Consider the following 18,628-nt stretch of genomic DNA (forward strand, 5'->3'; position numbering starts at 1 on the left):
AGGCAGATGTAATAATATATGATGAAATTAAGGATCAGAAAGATCACAAGACTTACCAAAGTCACCCAAATAGGAAAACAGTGGAGGCAAAACTAAACCCTAGATGTTGACTTTTTTCCAGTGTATCTTAGTGCTACTCAAGAGGGATTAATTGACCTGGAGTGTAGCACCTCTGCATAGCTAGGAGTTGACTCCAGTCCCAGGCTACTGCTGGCTGTATTGCTAGAACCAGCACTCCAAAGGAGAAATGGTACAAGGGCTTAGATGTCAGAATATTGACAGATTGTGCACATCCTTCCTTTCCCTCTGCTTCCCCATACAGAGCGCCAGGTCTTCCTTGCAACGTGGAAGGATATTCCCAATGAAAATGAACTTCAGTTTCAGATTAAGGAATGTCATTTAAATGCTGGTGAGTGATGAGTCTAAATTTCATTTTCATCTTAGTGTATTATGTTAGATATTTGAAAATGTTGTCTTTTCTTTACCTACCTTTTCACACCTACCTTATTTCTAGTGAGTATATGGTATTACTTTGCAAACTTCTCTTTAAAAACTTGGGATGTTTTGATGTAGGTACTAGATTACTTACAAACTAACAGATTTAAGAAGAGAACTAGAATGGATCCACCCACCCAATTCTCTAGTAGTTGAACATGTATGAGTCATGTTACTTGAACATTCTAAGCATTAGGTAATTGAAGTGGCACTTGAAGATATGCACTCTCCTAAAAATTAAAAGGACTGTTTGTCATTTTACATCAGCCTTCAGTAGTGACTCTTTCCGAGATCCTTATTTGGAATCCTGTGTTTACTATTAAATAAGACTACATCATAGTTGATTAAAGCCTAGTTGGTAGCCTTTTTCTTTCTTGCCTTGTGTCAGCTTTCATATGGTTATACTGACCTCTTTAATCACCATGAAAAAGCTCCAGCCCCCTTAGTAGTTAGTTTTATTACTGTACTAGAACATCAAACTGGGGAGCCCAGGAGGAGAAACAATAGCAGCTGACAGTGCCTAGGACTTTGTTTCACTGAAGCATCCTCAGGAGTGGAAGGAGCCTTCAGCTGTTCAGGGTCTTGCCTTTGTTCCAGTCTCTCTTTGAGGTTAGTATAAGGCCTTATGAAATGAAAGGCGTTTTAATGAAAGTGAGCCTTGGTGCTGTTGGGTGCCGCCTCTTTTCCTCTTTTCTTCATTCACCCGTCCTTTCCTCCTTCTGGCTGCCGCCCTCCCACTGTAGCTGGAGCATTGAGTGGGGGAAAGAGGCAGTATAGCAGTACAGAAAGAAAAAGAAAAAAAAAAAAAAACAACTCACTGTCTTCTCAGTTCAACTTGTTCTTTAAAAAGTTTTTTTGCGGGGAGTGGGAGTGCTCTATGATGCATTCATCCTCTGTGTTCAGACAAGTCTTTTCTTATAGACTTCTCCTGAGCCCTTGGAGAGGTGTTGGAGGAGATAGTTTTCTGTAATGTCCACTGTCGCTACTAGTTTGTCGATTCTCTTCAGGAATACCACATATCTGCCTTCTTTTGAACATATTCTTGGTCTGGGTTTTTCAGCCTGACTGGTTATGTAGTTATTAAACAAAACCAGATTTTTGCTGAGTTTTCACAAAAAAGTCATACTTAAATTGAGCTGCTTTTTATGCCATATTCTAGGTAGGTGACGGTGTTATCTCTCTGCTAGGCTCACTGGTTAGTTACCACAAGCCTCATTTGATGAGTTGGGAGGTCGGGCAGTCTTCCATTGTGTAAGCTGTTTTTCAGGAAGCTCCAGGTGCAGAACTGCAGTGGTTCATGGCGAGAGTTATAGTCACCCTTGTGTAGTCAGTCCCAGGGCATTTCATTTATTATGCTCCTGAGAACACTTGTCCCTCAGAAAAGGGTTCTGTGGTCAAAAAAGTTGGAAAATACAGTGTATGAAGTGCCTCTCTTGGGTGTTGCCATTGCACATGAGCACACTAGAAGCTGAGGCTTCCTGCATCGGGGAAACCAGTTTAACTCAACATTAACTGAATTTTTTCACTGTGGAATTTAAAGTCACAAAATGCTTATTATTAACGTCTTATGGAACACCGATGTTCCTTGAACATGCACGATCTGGGAAACTCTGGCCTATAGAGAGCAGAGAAAGGCCAGAGTAATTGGAAAGCAGATTTGGTTTCAGAGGTCTGGTGTGAAAGGGACATGCTTTTTCAAAAAAGAAAATGGAAGTTTGGATGATTGAGGGCTTTACTGTGGCCTGTCAGAGTTATAGAAAAGATCCCCCTGCTTCCAGATTGGGGTTCTGAACCCTTATTGAACCTTGGTGTACATTTGTGATCTTGCCCAAAGAAGGGGTGTCTGGTCTTGCTCCCAAAGGGTCTTTGGCTTCTGATGTAAACTGGAACAGTTTCCCAAAGCAAATTCAGTTTTGATCAGTTCTGCCATGGCCTCATGCCAGTTCCTCCCTGCCTCGGGTGCTCCAAATACTAGCGAATCAGTTTTCCAGTGACACACAGTGCAGCACGTGGCAGTGCAGCACATGGAGCAGAGGGAAAAACAGCCACTTCGTTTTCTCCAGGAGCCCGAGGCCATCATTTCCCACACTGAATCATTGCTAATCGCTTACAAGACCACTTCCTGCAACTAATCCTTTCTAGCTTTTCCTCTGCCACCACCCCAAGGTCTGGAGTACCCTGGCCTTTACATTTCCTTCCAGTCTGAGGGCTCTATTAACATGAACATTTTTGGGTTTAGTGCCTTCTGATTCAACACCCTGGGTCTAGCTGAGAGCTAAAAATACCATCCTCCCCAGCTGATCTGTCCTAATCACAATAGCACCAACCCTTTAAATAGCTTTTTTGTGCCAGAGTAGACATTTGACAGATGGAGCTAACACTGAGGGCAACAGGAAGTCGCAGGCTTAAAGGGCTGACCACCTAGCGTTGAGCTTTTACTTTTGCTCTTCCATGTCTTCTAGAGATGAAAGAAGAAAAGAAACCCTCTTCCTAAGCCTTAATCATTTATCAGTTCTTAATAGAAAGGTGTATATGATGGGGTGCTTATGGTGCCACTAGTTGTGTAAATACTAGAAAATATTAGATCAGAAAGGCACCAATGTTTGGGTCTCCCTGCTTCCTAGCACTGGTCATCTCTACTGGCGTCAAGCGGTCTGTATGAATCTGTTTTACAGCTTATATTATAGCTGTATTTGGGCTTAGTACATGTCTGGGACCACTATCTTAAGTATACAAGAAGTAGTTGCATCTCCACCCATATCCAGAAAGGAATCTTTCTGGCAAGCAATCTACAAACCTGTTTTTTAAATTAAGTGTTTATTATACTGTGAAGAGCTCAGAGACATGTTGTATCTATATTCACTAGTTGGGCTCTCTAGTAAGGGACAAATATTTCTTCTGCCACAGGGACTAGGTGAGGATGAATTCTGTTTCTTTGTTTTGTCGTGGTTCTCCCCATCCCTCGGAACATTTCATAAATGCAAATGCTTTGCCAGCCAGCACTTAAATATAGTTTGGTTGTTCAAATGGTAGAAAGTATCCTTTTCAGCAAGCATAATGGTTTTGAACTTGCTGATGAGTATGTACCACAGCTGGGAGCCCTGTACAGATTCCCCCTTCCCACTCACTGAGTATCTTCACTCTTATGGCTGCTGGAAGAGATGTGACCTTAGCTGAAGTAGGAAAATGAAGGAGGGAAGACCACATTCACACCTTCTCAGACTTCAGGCCTCAGGCCCAAAGCCAGGTTTGAGGTAGGAGACAAATGAACCAAAAGAAATCACACCTTGATGCACTTGTAACCATATTTGACCATCTTTTAAAACTCTGTCCTTTAGGGCAAATCTCAGTGTCTTAACATTGCATTGTCATTCTCAAAGTCTCACAACTGTAAGATTCCATCATGTTTCCCAGGAGTTCAGGTATATTTAAAACAACAACAACGACAACTACAAAAAACTGACATCTTGTAAAGAAGTCTATCCCAGTCTGACAAGGAAGCCTCCTTAACATTGGCTCGCATTGCCATTCTTAATAGGTTCATTTAGCAGAGTCTGATGATCCTGCCATCTACATACCCTCTAACTCAAACCTGATAGCGAAGGTTTATGAAAATTGACTCACACATACTTATGTTATAGAACCCTCCTCCCTCCATTCAGTCTTCTGATAGAAATCACGATAACAGCCATTTAGTAGGAGCAGAGCCAGGTTCCTAACTGGAATGCTTCCAAACACAGTAAAGTTACATCCATTCAACTTGCTTATTCTACCTGGCTGTTTGCCACATTTTCTAATTCTGGAAGGGGCGAGTGTGTATGTGTGTCTGTGTGCTTCCTTTTCTTAGCCTATTATCTCTTACTTAGGTGGTAAAATCACGAGACATCTGTAGGCATCTGGGCCTTGCTGTGTATATTGTCTAGAACATGTGCCTATGCAACAAGGTAGATCTTCAACAAAAGCTCCTGCTAGGCACATGGGCTTCAGTAGTTGTGGCGTGTGGGCTCAGTAGTTGTGACACGCAGGCTCAGTAGCTGTGGCTCGCGGGCTCTAGAGCGCAGGCTCAGTAGTTGTGGTGCACGGACTTAGTTGCTCTGCGGCACGTGGGATCTTCCCGGACCAGGGCTCGAACCCGTGTCCCCTGCATTGGCAGGCAGATTCTTAACCACTGCGCCACCAGGGAAGCCACCCCCCCCCTTTGTATTTAAGACAGTCCTGTCAAAAGGCATTAGCCAAACTCCAGCTGGTGATGTTGCCTGGCAACCCAGTCTGAGCTGCAAGAGCCCTTCATTGTGGGAACCAAGGTGACAGCCAGAACTGCCTGAACCTCCAAAAGGTGATTAAAAAGCATACTGAGGCCCTCTCCTTCAGCAGTCTTGCATATAACAACCTTGAGATATACTTTTTAGCTCCCCAAAGAGAAGCAATTCTTGAGTTTTAACTACTCTGCTTGGTGTTAGTGAAAACCTTGGAAATAAAAGGAGGGAAATTAAGTCATAACTAAGTGTGATGCAGTTGTTTAATGAATGGGCTTTAGTGCCTCCTCGCTTGAGCTCTCACTGGTTTGAATGTGGAAGAAAGACATCAGGGCAAGAGCTGCCTCCAAGGGGGATTGGGATTGACATATACACACTACTATATATAAAATAGATAACCAATAGGGACCTATCAATACGATATAGCAAAGGGAACTCTGCTCAGTTTTCTGTAGTGACCTATATGGGAAAAGAATCTAAAAAAAGAGTGGATAGATGTATATGTATAACTGATTCACTTTGCTGTACAGCAGAAACTAACACAACATTGTAAATCAACTATACTCCAATAAAAATTAAAAAAAAAAACTACCTCTAAAATTAGACCACTTCTAAATAGGTGGTTTTTAGACTCAGAAACAGAAAACAAGATTACTGTTACCAAAGGGGAAAAGTGGGGGAGGGATAAATTAGGAGTATTGGATTAACAGATACATACTACTGTATGTAAAACAGATAAACAAAAAGGATATATCGTATAGCACAGGAAACCATATTCAGTATCTTGTAATAACCTATAATGGAAAAGAACCTGAAAAAGTGTGTGTGTATGTGTATACATATATATGTATATATATCCAGATCACTTTGCTGTACACCTGAAACTAACACAATATTGTAAATCAACTATACTTCCAATAAATAAATAAATAAAGGGTTTTTTTCTTAGCAGAGATTTTTTTTACTGAAGTATCGTTGATTTACAGTGTTGTGTTAATTTCTACTATACTGCAAAGTGATTCAGTTATACACATATATATATTCTTTTTATATTCTTTTCCATTATGGTTTATCACAGGATATTAAATATAGCTCCCTGTACTGTACAGTAGGACCTTGTTGTTTATCCATTCTGTATATAATAGTTTGCATCTGCTAACCCAAACTTCCCACTCCATTCCTCTCCCACCCCACCCTCTTGGCAACCACAGGTCTGTTCTCTGTGTCTGTGAGTCTGTTTCTGTTTCATAGGTTTGTTCATTTGTGTCATATTTTAGATTGCACATATAAGTGATATCATATGGTATTTGTCTTTCTGACTTCACTTAGTATGATAATCTCTAGTTCCATTCATGTTGCTACAAATGGCATTATTTCATTGTTTTTTATGGCTGAGTAGTATTCCATTGTGTATATATGTGCCACATCTTCTTTGTCCCTTCATCTGTCGATGGACGTTTAGGTTGTTTCCATGTCTCTGCTGCTGTGAATGTGGGGGTGCATGTGTCTTGTTGGATTATAGTTTTTTCTGGATATACGCCCGGGAGTGGGATTGCTGGATCATATGGTAGTTCTGTTTTTAGTTTTTTGAGGAATCTACGTGCTGTTTTTCATAGTGGCTGCACCAACTTACATTTCCCACCAACAGTGTAGGAGGGTTCCCTTTTCTCCACACCCTCTCCAGCATTTATTACTTGTTTGTTTGTTTTTTTAATAAATTTGTTTACTTATTTATTTTTTGGCTGCATTTGATTTTCATTGCTGCGTGGGCTTTTTCTACTTGCAGCGAGTAGGGGCTACTCTTCGTTGAGGTGCGCGGGCTTCTCATTGCAGTGGCTTCTCGTTCTGGAGCATGGGATCCAGGCACGTGGGCTTTAGTAGTTGCAGCACGTGGGCTCAGTAGTTGTGGCACACGGGCTTAGTTGCTCCACGGCATGTGGGATCTTCCTGGACCAGGGCTCGAACCCGTGTCCCCTGCATTGGCAGGCGGATTCTTAACCACCGCGCCACCAGGGAAGTCCCAGCATTTATTGTTTGTAAACTTTTTAATGATGGCCATTCTGACTGGTGTGAGGTGGTACCTCATTGTAGTTTTGATTTGCATTTCTCTAACGATTAGAAATGTTGAGCATCTTTTCATTTGCCTATTGGTAATCTGTATTTCTTCTTTGGAGAAGTGTCTTAAATAGATGTTTTTTAATGCCTATGGCATTATGTACATATCAGCGTCTCCAACACCTGAGTCAGAGGCTTATTCACAGGTATTGATGGCAGGTATCCATTGTGTCCCAGATACTGTGGGAAATACAGTGATGAAAAACTCTAGGATCCCTATGCTCAGCTTACTTACTGTCTTGGAGAACAGAAAGACTGTCCATCACAACAGCCTTTTCCTAGAGAGCACAATAGAACATGACAGGATTTTATGTGGAGAGAATTTAGTCCCTGAGTAATTTGAATTCTCATCAGAAATGAACATAATAAACTATCAACAAAGAAGTAGTGTTTATCATCTGTGTTTTTAAAGTTTCTCTTTCTGTGATGCTGCAGCATCTCATGCTAGCAGTCAGAGAACAAGGAGAGGGAAATTACCTTTAATTCTAGAATGTCATGTCTCTCTGATGCTGTAGTCACAAGGAAAACCCCAAACACCAACCTGTTCTTACCCTGTGTTGGTGACTATGAAGTCCTCCACTCTGACCAGCAACGGCAGCCGGGCTTACATGGCCTTGGAGCAATCATCTTTGCACAACTTCAGTCTTCCTCAGAGTCTTTTGTTGAGACAGTTTGTTTCATTATTAATTTGGGGCATGGTATTCCCCCAAATTAATAATTTAATTTAAGACCTAAGAAATCATTTGCCTGCTTTTAAAAAAAAATCTTAAACATCCAGATTAATAAATTTGACTTGCAGGATTTCTGCAACTGGGTGCTTTTCTGATCCTGGCACTTGAGACCAGAATGGCTTACGGTGAAGTAGTAGCAACTTGCGAGGCAGTGTTGTGCATTTGAGTGTCAGTTTTGTATCCCCGTGAATCTGGGACTAGCGTTGGAGAAATGAATCTGACGTGGCAGTCACTGTGGCACACCCATGTACCTGTTTCTGTCTTTGTCCTCATCAGTGCATTTTTACGTGTCTAACACCTAGTTTAAGATTACCAACTCCTTAGACCCACCATAATCTCCACAGGTAATTCTTACACTAATGCTTATTTGCACCTTATTCTGTTTTCTGTCCTGGAATGTGATGGACAGGCACTTCAGGAGCTTCTTCCTTATCCTTCGCTCTTGTGGGAGAAGAGCTTTCTGAAATGTGCATGTATGCATGTAACAGTGCTTCTCAGGAGACTTGAGCACACATAGCTCATAGCACATTTGTTTGATATTTTAACTGAAGGTGTTGGATTTTGAATCTGTGTTTCTAGACACTGTTTCCAGCAAGTTGCAAAACAACAATGTTTATACTATTGCCAAGAGGAATGTGGAAGGGCAGGACATGCTGTACCAATCCCTGAAGCTCACTAATGGCATTTGGATTTTGGCTGAGCTACGTATCCAGCCAGGAAACCCCAATTACACGGTAAGGCCTTTCTCAGAATGGGTGAGTTGGGTTCAAGGAGGTGGGTAAGAGTCCTTTCATTTTTTCTCAGCATCCAGGAAAGACCTGGTAGAGGTGCTTCAGACACCAGGTATCCAAAACAAGCAGTCAGTAAAGAAGTCCCCAGTTGCCTCCTTAGAAGACCTTCTGTCTGTAGTGTCTGCCCCATCCAGCAGGCACAGTGCCTCCCAGCACGAGTCTCAGACTCCTCCTGGTATATACAGAGCTGCTCACAAAACGTCATCAGTATTGGTTAATACTTAACCTAGCATATCTATGCATGTGGTACTGTAACAAGCTGCTAAGAGGATTGTTTTCGTAGCTCATTTCAAGCTCATTCCTGCTTTTCTTAGGATATCAGAATCCCAGACATATGAGCCTTTTTAGCTGTGTTGTGTGGCCTAAATGGTTGTTGAAAAGTTAAAGCAAAATGGGACATACCTTTCACAGCCTGTAAGGGGACTTTAGTTTAGAAAACTTCATTCATTACCACACTGGACTAAAATTGGAATCCTGGCAGTATTTTTAGGGGAGGAGCCAGTTGCTTTGTTAAACAACAAAGCTTTAATACCTAGGCACTCAGTGTTTGTTTGCTGTTGTGAAATGCAGTCTCCCAATAGGATGCTGCTTGTCATCTGCATTTTGTCAAGTACAAGAAAAACCCTTGCGATGGGGGAAATATCTTATTATTCTGTTATGTTTAAGGCTTTTGAATTGAATAACTCTGAGGAAGCTTCATATTCAGTAGATTAAGGGAGCTTTTTAGCCATGTAGCTGAGAAAAGTCTGTGACTCCTTTCCTTAATTTTAAGGCAAGTCTGTTTTCATTAGCATACATTAAGGAAATAATACCACCAGAACTAAAAATTCTTGGTGTCTCCCCACTAGTTCCCTCCCTTGAAGTAAACTGGACTAGCATGTGTGTGTGTGAGCTACTGAGTTCCACCAAGCTAGATGTTTGTCCAAGCATTTGTGAGCTGAGAGACTTCAGGCTTCCCTCATAAAGTGTATGCTCCTCCCACCCACCTCCTCCATGACCAGTGCCTTGTCTTTTTTGTAAGAAACTACTCTGTCATTTTCCTTGAGCTCCCTAAGAAAGGAAAACTCCTCTATACTCTTCCTGGAGGGACAGGTTTTCACTGTAAAATCAAGGTCTTGTAAAATAACTCCATTTGCTTCCCCAGAAATTTCTTCAAAGTATATATATTTGTGTGTGTTTTATTTTTTATCATCCATTATTTTATTGTATATAGTATTCCATCTCAGCTAGGTTAAAGAAGCATGATTACCCCCAGTTTGCAGGTAAGGAAACCAAGGTTAAGAATGATTAGTGACTTGTTCGAGATCATATAAGTTGTTGGTAGCTGAGTTGTGTGTAGAACTCAGGTATCTCAACACTTCCTACCATATTCTTTCTATTCATTATAAAGATAGTGAGAATTTTGAGAAGGACCTCTTAGTAACAGCATAGTTTGTTTAAAATTTTTAAAAACTTTTTAAGACTCACAGAAAGTTTAAGACTCACAGAATTTAAGACTCACAGAAAGTTTTAAAAATGGTACATAGAGTTCCCATGTATCTTTCACCCAGTTTTCCTCATTGAGAACATGTTACAACCATAGTACATTTTCAAGCAGGAAATTGATTATTGGCACAATACTATTAACTAAGCTACAGACCTTATTCAGATTTCACCAGTTTCTACATCATTACTCTTACTTTATTTTATTTAGTTAAGGAGTGTACAGTACTATGAAATCTTATCACACATATAGATTTGTATAATCACCACCACGGTCAGGATACAGAACTGTTCCATCACCACAAAAAAACTCCTTCTCACTATCTCTTTATAGTTAGACATTCACCCTAGCCCTAACCCATGGCAACCACTGGTATGTTTGTTCTCCATTACTGTAATTTTCTCATTTCAAGAGTGTTATATAAATTCAATTCCTACAGCCTGTATCCTTTTGAGACTTTTTTTTTCACTTAACATAATACCCTTGACATCTATCTAAGTCGTTGCATGTGTTTTTTTATGACCAAGTAGTGGTGCACTACATGATAAATCACTTCCCCCAACCCCTTACTGTATTTCATTAAGAAAGTATGTTTATCCCATGAGGAAGAGGCCTCATATCTCTAAGTAGCTCTGTCTCACCTGGGAAGATAACTTGTCCCAGGTGAAGAAGTCTGTGTTCCAGGCTATAAACCAGAAGTGGATGTGTAAGTCCTTGGCTTACCTAGGCGGGGGTGGGTGGGGGGGTGAGTCTAGGTGGGTGGCATTCCTGAGTGGTTGGTGTTAAAGGTGTGTCACATAAGCAGGCTAGCGGTTCAAAAGTTAAAATCCTGGTAAGGCCTCTTTTCCCTGAGGAGCCATGTAAAATGAGACCCAGAGTCCTAAGTGAGATTTTTTAGCCTCTTTGTTCTTTATGTATGTTTCCCTTTTGCTTTCTTTAGGAATTAGCAACAACAACAACAAAAAATCTTTTTTTTTTTTTTAAATTTGGCTTGTTTTAGCTGTACTAGTTGGAAAGCAAGGAATGGGTTTAAGTCTAAACTTAACCATTTGTTAAAGGCTGGGATGTCTGGGGGAGGGAGGTGATAGAACAGTCCAGAAAGAGAGGTTCTTCCTTCTCTTCCTTCGCCTCCCTTCTTCCCCCTCCAAAGAGCAGCTGAAACTCTCAGGGTCCAGGCGTGGTCAGTCCATGACCCCTGCCAGTGCCAACCTTGGCAGATAGGGCTTTTATTGAGGAAGGCAACATTTCCTTATCACTCGTGAACGAAGAAGTGGATTTCCAGCTGGTTGGAAGTTCCAGTATTGCTACAAAGATGTGAAAAAATACAGGACAGTATTTTGAAGGGGAGGAACTACCCTCTCTTTAGGCTGGGAGTTAACTCCCTTAGGCAGTTCTTAACTCTTTTTAGCTTCCTCTCCTCCTCCTTTTCTGAACCCACATACTCTCCCACGAGAATTTTCTACAACACTGACAGTGAAGAGGCTGTGGAGGAGGAAGTACAGATTGCCTCTACAGGGAGCTTGAAAGTCAGGGAAATGCCTATAGCTGCAACTTTGACCAAAGAAGGGAGCTGTTTTCTACTCGTTATTGTTTTGTTTTGTTTTTTTACTTTATTTATTTATGGCTGTGTTGAGTCTTCGTTGCTGCACGTGGGCTTTCTCTAGTTACGGTGAGCGGGGGCTACTCTTTGTTGCGGTCCGTGGGCTTCTCATTGCGATGGCTTCTCTTGTGGAGCATGGGCTCTAGGCACGTGGGCTTCAGTAGTTGTGGCATGAAGGCTCAGTAGTTGTGGCTCGCGGACTCTAGAGCACAGGCTCAGTAGTTGTGGCTCACGGGCTTAGTTGCTCCGCCGCATGTGGGATCTTCCTGGACCAGGGATTGAACCCATGTCCCCTGCATTGGCAGGCGGATTCTTAACCACTGCACCACCAGGGAAGTCCTCTATTCGTATTTATATTCTTAAATTAGTTGTTCATTTGTTTTGTTCTACATTTATCAGAATTATCTTCCTGATTCATGTCAAGCAGCAATTTTGGAAATGCCTTAGAGACTGAATATTAAAGCTGCAAATAAATAGAGCCTCTTTTGATGTTCTTTTGTTTGGCTTGGTTTTGTTTCGTTTTGCATTTTTAAAATATCACTAAGTTTTGAGGATGTGAGTTTTCTCAAGTTCAGGGTTGACCAATCATCTTCTTGACATTTTTGCCAAAAATATTCTCACCTTTTGTACTTTGTTAAATCATCCAGAGTCTCTAATAAGAGAATAAGGAGGTAATCTAAAATCTCATGGTGATATATCGTTAAAGACAACTTTTGTTAGTCTACCTTAATAGTCAAGAGCAATGATGTCAGTAATACAAAAAGCAAGTATTAAATTTTCTGGTTCTAAATGCAGTTTGCATGGTTTTGCTGTTATGTTATTGTTAATAGTGTTTTGCCTAATCTCGTACAATTCAGGAGTCCAAATATGGGTTTAAATTTTGCACTTGTCGACCCACAAAGTGAAAATCTCAGTGTTCAACATTGAAATCTTTTTAACATTTTAATTTTAATTTGGTAATTGTTAGACTAGAAGAAGAGGTGGTGGTAGAGAAGTAGAGTAGTATCAGCAGTACCTGATAGGCCTGAATAACAGGCAGAAAATGGAAGATTATGCTGTTGGCATAAATGGCTGTACAGTTACACTCAGTAAATGTCTTTTTGTGTTGGTTCTTGTTTTCCCTCCTTAACAGTGTATGCTCTCCTCAGTGTAATACAGGAAAGGCTAGTACCATTGGAGCTAGTATCTAGCTTACACTTTTATTTTACTTGAATATACATCCTCCTGAATTGGGACCGAGATAACCATCCTTGTCAGACAGAAACTGGAGGAGGCAGCTGAAATGACGACCACGTTAAGGGTTTTAACCCTTCCCTTTTCATTTGGCAGTAGTCCCTATGACTCTTAGGAAAGCAGTAGAGCATCTTTTCCTGTACATTTTTTCATATGGATTATTTCCTAACCTCGTAGACCCACATAGAATGTCGTTAGAAACACAGCACAGCTTGACATTGATTAAACCGAAATTCTAAAACCCATGTAACCTATTAACAGGATCTCTTTGTTTGGCTACTCAGTGGTAGAAGCTCTTCTCCCCTTTTATCAGGAAGAGGTGTCCTTGCACTGAGAACTTGGATACCTTTCGAGTTAATGCCAGCCTCTGTGCTAACCTTCCTTCTCCTTTTCCTCCGAACAGCTGTCGCTGAAGTGTAGAGCTCCTGAAGTCTCCCAGTACATCTATCAGGTCTACGACAGCATTTTGAAAAACTAATAGACTGGTCCGGTGCCCTCTGGCCACCCTGTGATCGGTGCAAGCCAAGAACTCTTAACTGGAAGAAAATTGTATTGCCGTGTAGAATCTGAACCCAAACACACTGAGGCCACCCACCAAGGTAGTGACTAGTCTAACCTGTGCTAACATTAGGGCACAACCTGTTGGATAGTTTTAGCTTCCTGTGACCGTTTGTAACCACTGCTTCAATCACTTCCCACCTCGTGCCACCTGCTGCTATCTGTCCTTACTTGTGGGCCTCTCCATCCTGTACCAGTGGCTGGCATTTTTGAGTGTAGTTTGATATTTTGTGATCGAGAGCCCGTTTCAAAAGCAGAAAAAGACAAAAAAAAATTAAAGCAAGGAAAAGTGTCACTGAAACGTAAACTGCACTTTATTGTTTTATATTTTTGTACATATGAGAAATTGAGGGAATAGTGTGTAACTGATAAAAAGTGTTAAAACAACCGCACAGTCCTGGAGGAAGAGACGCAGTTCCTGCCCACCCCATCGGGGATTTTTGTCTGTGGCAGCCTTGTCCCTGGTCACTTTTTTTTCTCTCCAAACTCCTTTTCCTTGTGATTCCCCCTGCCCCGTATTATCATCTCCTCTGATGCTCTGCAGTTAGGAATGGTGGTCTTTCTTGAATGGTGCTGCAGGGTGCAGGAAATAGGACCTGTCAGCATTGAGGCTGAGAAAAATGAGAACTTACTACATTCCTTTCCACTGATCTAATCTATTAATAACACTGATTAAGGAATTTGAATAGAGATGGGAAACAGGAACCAAAATGCCCTTCCCCCATCTCCCGCTCTGGATTTATTTTAACTCTCAGGTCCAATTCAGATCTAAAATCTTAGTTTTAGAGTTGAAACAGACTTTAAGTAATAACTTACCCAACCTTTTTTTTCTAAAAAGGAAAAAGATAAAAGACAAACAGGGTGTTATTGCCTAAGGCCTGTTAATGATCAGTAGCAGAGGTGGGGGAGTGGGTCTCCGAAGTCCTCATCAGTGTTGTCTTCACTGCAGGACCGGCTCCATGACTTTCTTCCTTCAATGCCTTTCTTTTACCTTTTCTGTGCCTGCTTCTTTATGGCTCTTCTCATACTTCATACAGATTTTGGCACTCCATTCATTGGCATCCGGTAGCAGCAGAGTATCTTTCCAGGGACTTGAAGGTAAATCCTGATGCCAGAATGAAGGAGTAGCTAATAGTCTCCTGGAGCCGCAGTTCTTGAGGCCAGCAGGATGGGTGCAGGGATGAAGTGAGCTTCGGGATGCCACAGATTCACTTGATCCTTCAGTTCTCTATCTGCTCTTTACTTGTATTGCTTAGGCTCCAAGGCAATTGAGATCACCTAGAGGGCCAAGCGGTTCTTTTCATCTCTCAAAAGATTGGGAGATGTGAGGACCCCCTGCCCCCTGGACACATTGGGTGTGATCTGTCAAAGAATGCTTCATGCCTGGAACACCAGTCTGTTTAGCAGAGTTCACACTGTTTCATCTGTGGGCACCTGTGCCGACCAGTGCCCAGGATTCAGGGTCCGTGACCAAGACTGCTTCTCAGATGCCCCTGCTCAAATCAGAGGCACTTGGGTCCAAAGGCCTCATGTAGGACCCAGACCTAAGAGTGAGTCCAAGAGAAGGAGGAATCATAGAAAACAAGAGCAGAAACTACCCCCCAACCCTGTCGCAAGTGAAATGACTGTGATTCATACCAGTTGCAAAGTTTGGGGGTGCAGGTCCCCCAAAGCAGCTTCTTAAACCTTGAGAATCTCCGAGAGAAGAATTTCTGGGGTGAGGGTCAGGAGCCATGTCCTGCGCTCACCACCCCTCGGGCACGTGGAGATCAGGAAGTAGCACAGGATTGCGTGTGGGAGGTGGGTCAGTTGGTGACAGGTGGGGTAGAAAAGCAGGTGGGTAAAGTCCCCTTTTTGGGAAATCACTCGTGGAGTCAGTTGGATACAAGCAGTGAAGAAGGTCCACACTACAAATGCAGTGTTCTCATCTCAAAGCAAACTGCAGTTCCAGAAGGAAGAGCGTGTGTCAGGGTAAGCAGACAAGACAATTTTGCACCAAGATACGTTCCTCCACCCCTGAAACCAGGCTTCTCTCAGCCTCCCCGGCAGTGAGGGGAAACAGCTGCTGTTCTCAGCTGACCTGACTGAGCCAATCCGCGTGCGAACTCTTCACTCCTTGGAGAGGCTGCCTCCCGGTTTGCCCCTGAGCAGTTAGGGAGGGATTCTGTTCCACGGAAAGGACCTCTCTCCTGAGGAGACAAAGCCTGTTGCCTCCACCACAGCTTCCCTTTGGGCCCATCTCAAGCCTGGCCAAACTGGGGATCGGAGTGGAGATTGCCCTGCATTCCCCTCTCCTCTGCCTCAGTATGTCTTTGTAACGTCAGCTGGTGTCTTACAAAGGGCAAGGGAAACACACACACACACCCAGAACTCTTGCTGGTCAGAGATTCCCTGAGTGTCTGTCCTCGCCCGAGCCCATTTTGTGTGTCTGTGTTGTGAACCTTGGGACTCTGGAGAGAAGGGGGTGGGGGGGGAGTGGTAAACGTTGCCCAGTGAAGGCTTATCATTCTTTTGTTGTTGGGATCTGTTCTTGGGGAGGGTGGGGGTCAGGGGAAGCTTGACTTTGTCTTCGTCAATAAACTCTCATTTACATAAAATGAAGTTTGTGCCTATGTACTTTGTTCCCAGAGTGACAATCTAGGACAAGACACAGCTGGCCAAGGGAGGGATGGGCATTAATAAGCATTCTATTAGAACTTGCCTTTTGGCTGTCCTAACCCTCCCAGGGATTTAGCCAGATGAAATTAAGATTGGCCTGAGGAAGGATCATATGTCTCAGAGGCTCCTCTTAACCAAGCCCCCATCACCATCACCACACAGGCATTTCGCCGCAGGCAGGGAGTGCTCGCAGGAGCCCATCCATCTTCCCTGGCAGGTCCCCTGCTAGGACCCAAAGCAGATGGTCCAGGGGCAGGCAGCCAGCCAGGCACAGGGGCAGAAGGAGCACAGCAGAGCTTCTCGTCAGTGTCCTCTTACCCAGGATGTTCCACTAATGAATTTATAAAAGCGTCTCAGATCTGCACTCAGGGCCTGCATGTTCCCAAGTGGATAGAATTAATGCTGCTTTCAAGCAAACTTCCCAAGGAGTTCATATCTAATCACCTGCATTTGTGTTGCGGGGGGGACACGTGAGCCAGGTGTGGTCAAGCTAGAGGCCCTGCCCCTGGTTGTGATGAGTGGACAGCGTCTGAAGTCTCCCACAGCCTGGAGTGGGGGAAGGAGGCTGAGGGATCCAATGCCCAGATGCCCTGAGCCTCTCTCACCAGTAGAGTGAGTGTAGGTAAGGTGCTTTGCACCATGCTTGGCAGAGTAACTGCTTTTATTACGTGGATGTCCAGACACCGTGAACAAACTGCCTTTGGCAGCTAGGAACTCTCGGAGCTCTTGGTTGTCTCCACGGACTGGCTGCAGTTAGGCTGCGCTCTAATTGGAGTAACACTTAGGGTGGTGTGGGGTCAGAGTCAGAGATATGAAGAGGGAGGGGCCTTACTGAGGTCTCATTGGGTTCACCAGCTGAGAGTGTCAATTTTGGCCCAGAAAATCCTTAGGACAGAAGCTTCCAACTCTTGGGTGCACATCGATATCACCCAAGAGCTTTCACAAAAGGCTGATGATTCTTGGCCAGTCGGGTGGGGCCTGGGGCAATCTGCATTTCAGAAGACTCCTCAGATGTTTCTAGAAGTGCTGGATTGAGACTCACTGCCAGAGAAAGACTCACACTTGTCTGCCTCCTGCCTCTCCTGCAGTAATGGTGCTCTTGTGGCAGTTGAAAAACGGTAAAGCACTTTCATGCACAAGACGCGCGAGATGCCTGCCCATTCGTGAATGGAGAGCGTTATCCCCGTTTTTCAGGTGAGAGAAGGCAAAGCCACGTCTTCTGATTCCCTCTGTCCTTAACTACTACAGCTTCCCTTCATCTGTGCCACCAGGCCAAAAGCCAGCCTTGCTAAGCCCCTGAGGTCCCAGTGTGTTCAGTCTCCAAAAGCAGGGTATACTGGCCCCCAGACCTCCACCTGCGATTGCACCATCCTTCTCTGCCCCCACCCCCCGCCACCAGAGATCTCAGGTACATTGTTTCTGAGGCCAGAAAACAGCTGAGGACTCCCGGGTTGGAGCCTTCCTACTCCCACCTCATGCACTGATGCTTTTTCTGGTTTTGCCTGGACCCAGATTTCTTTTCCTGCCACCCCCAGCTCCAGGAGGCAAGAGCCTGTTTATTTTAATACCTGGTGTGGCACTTGGGAAAGATCACACCTCCCCCGTCGTTACCCATTTCTGTCTCCTGAACACTAATCCTAGAATCCCCACCAGCCCCCAGACATGTTATTAGCAACAAGGATGTTTCTTGAAAAGTTTCCGAGTTGGCTCCAAACTTGCCATCTCAGTTTCCCATTTAGCTTTTGCCCTGCTGTTCTTGATGCTGCCAACAAGAGGAAGACTAATTTAGGGATTGGTTAGACCCAGATGGACTTCATTTCCGGAATTATCCTTTTGAGACAGGACTGCCCCAATACTCTGGGACTGAGAGAACTCCACTACCCGCCTTCTCCCACTGGGTAGGTATTAGAGGAGGATATTCTAGTCTAGCCTAGCCTCTGGCTTTCCCTCCCTTGTTTCATTCACTCTCCACTTATGGTCAAAGGCCCCAGGATCTGGCTAGCCAGCTTCTGAAAGCCAGTGGGATCCTCGGCTACGATGGAGCAAGGGCGGCGGAGTGGCAGGTTCGGGTCCTCGTCCTCTCTGTCCCGCTCCGTGTCTGGGCTTCAGATGCTGCAGGTGGACCCATGCATTCCATCCCCTTAAACCTCAGGCGTCCTCAGCTGAACCAGAGCCACAGACTAAGGACAGAGCCTCTCAGGTTTTTTCACCAAGGTAATCCTAATCATAGAAGACAGTGAATAGGCTCCTAGGGGCGTACATCCTTAGACCAAAGTGACTCTCAGCGAACCAAGATGATTTAACCGAGTCTTAAATTCAGGCACATTTTGCATTTTATGTTAATATTATGGATTAGTTTTTTTATGTAAGATATAATGCTTTAAATGACCCATCACTGCAAGCCAGTGTGAGGCCCCTTAGTGAACCTGTGGCTTTGTGTTCTCCTAGTATAGCTAAGTTGAGAATTCTGAGAAGCCTGGCCACAAGGTGTGTGTGAGCATTGCATGATTTCTCCTTTCTAGTCTCCCTTGGGCTGAAATAGAACCAGAATGGCGGGCCATAGCCTGGGGGAGTAGACATAAATTCTGGGATCCTTGGGTGGGGTAAGGATGAAAGATTTTCAAATACAGTGGGGGGATTGGTAGTGCCCTGGATGATTTAATCAAGTTTAGGAGTCTCTTGGTTGACTTGGTTGACCGTTGCAATTC

The 18,628-nt window shown here is 43.6% G+C and overlaps 1 protein-coding gene across 5 annotated transcripts in view; it reads left to right on the forward strand.

Annotated features, from left to right (window-relative positions):
- The window catches only part of AP2B1 (adaptor related protein complex 2 subunit beta 1), a 123,253-nt gene extending 107,445 nt beyond the window's left edge, over positions 1–15,808 (forward strand). For all 5 annotated transcript variants that reach the window (XM_082678211.1, XM_082678207.1, XM_082678210.1 and 2 more), the window contains 3 exons: positions 323–409; positions 8,177–8,331; positions 13,108–15,808. In XM_082678211.1, coding sequence (XP_082534337.1) covers positions 323–409; positions 8,177–8,331; positions 13,108–13,182 — 317 coding nt within the window. In that variant the 3' untranslated portion in view covers positions 13,183–15,808. The remainder of the gene's footprint in view (positions 1–322; positions 410–8,176; positions 8,332–13,107) is intronic.
- Positions 15,809–18,628: the final 2,820 nt, after the last annotated feature.

Source organism: Grampus griseus, assembly GCF_964374135.1.
Source record: "Grampus griseus genome assembly, chromosome: 20".
NCBI lineage: Eukaryota > Metazoa > Chordata > Mammalia > Artiodactyla > Delphinidae > Grampus > Grampus griseus.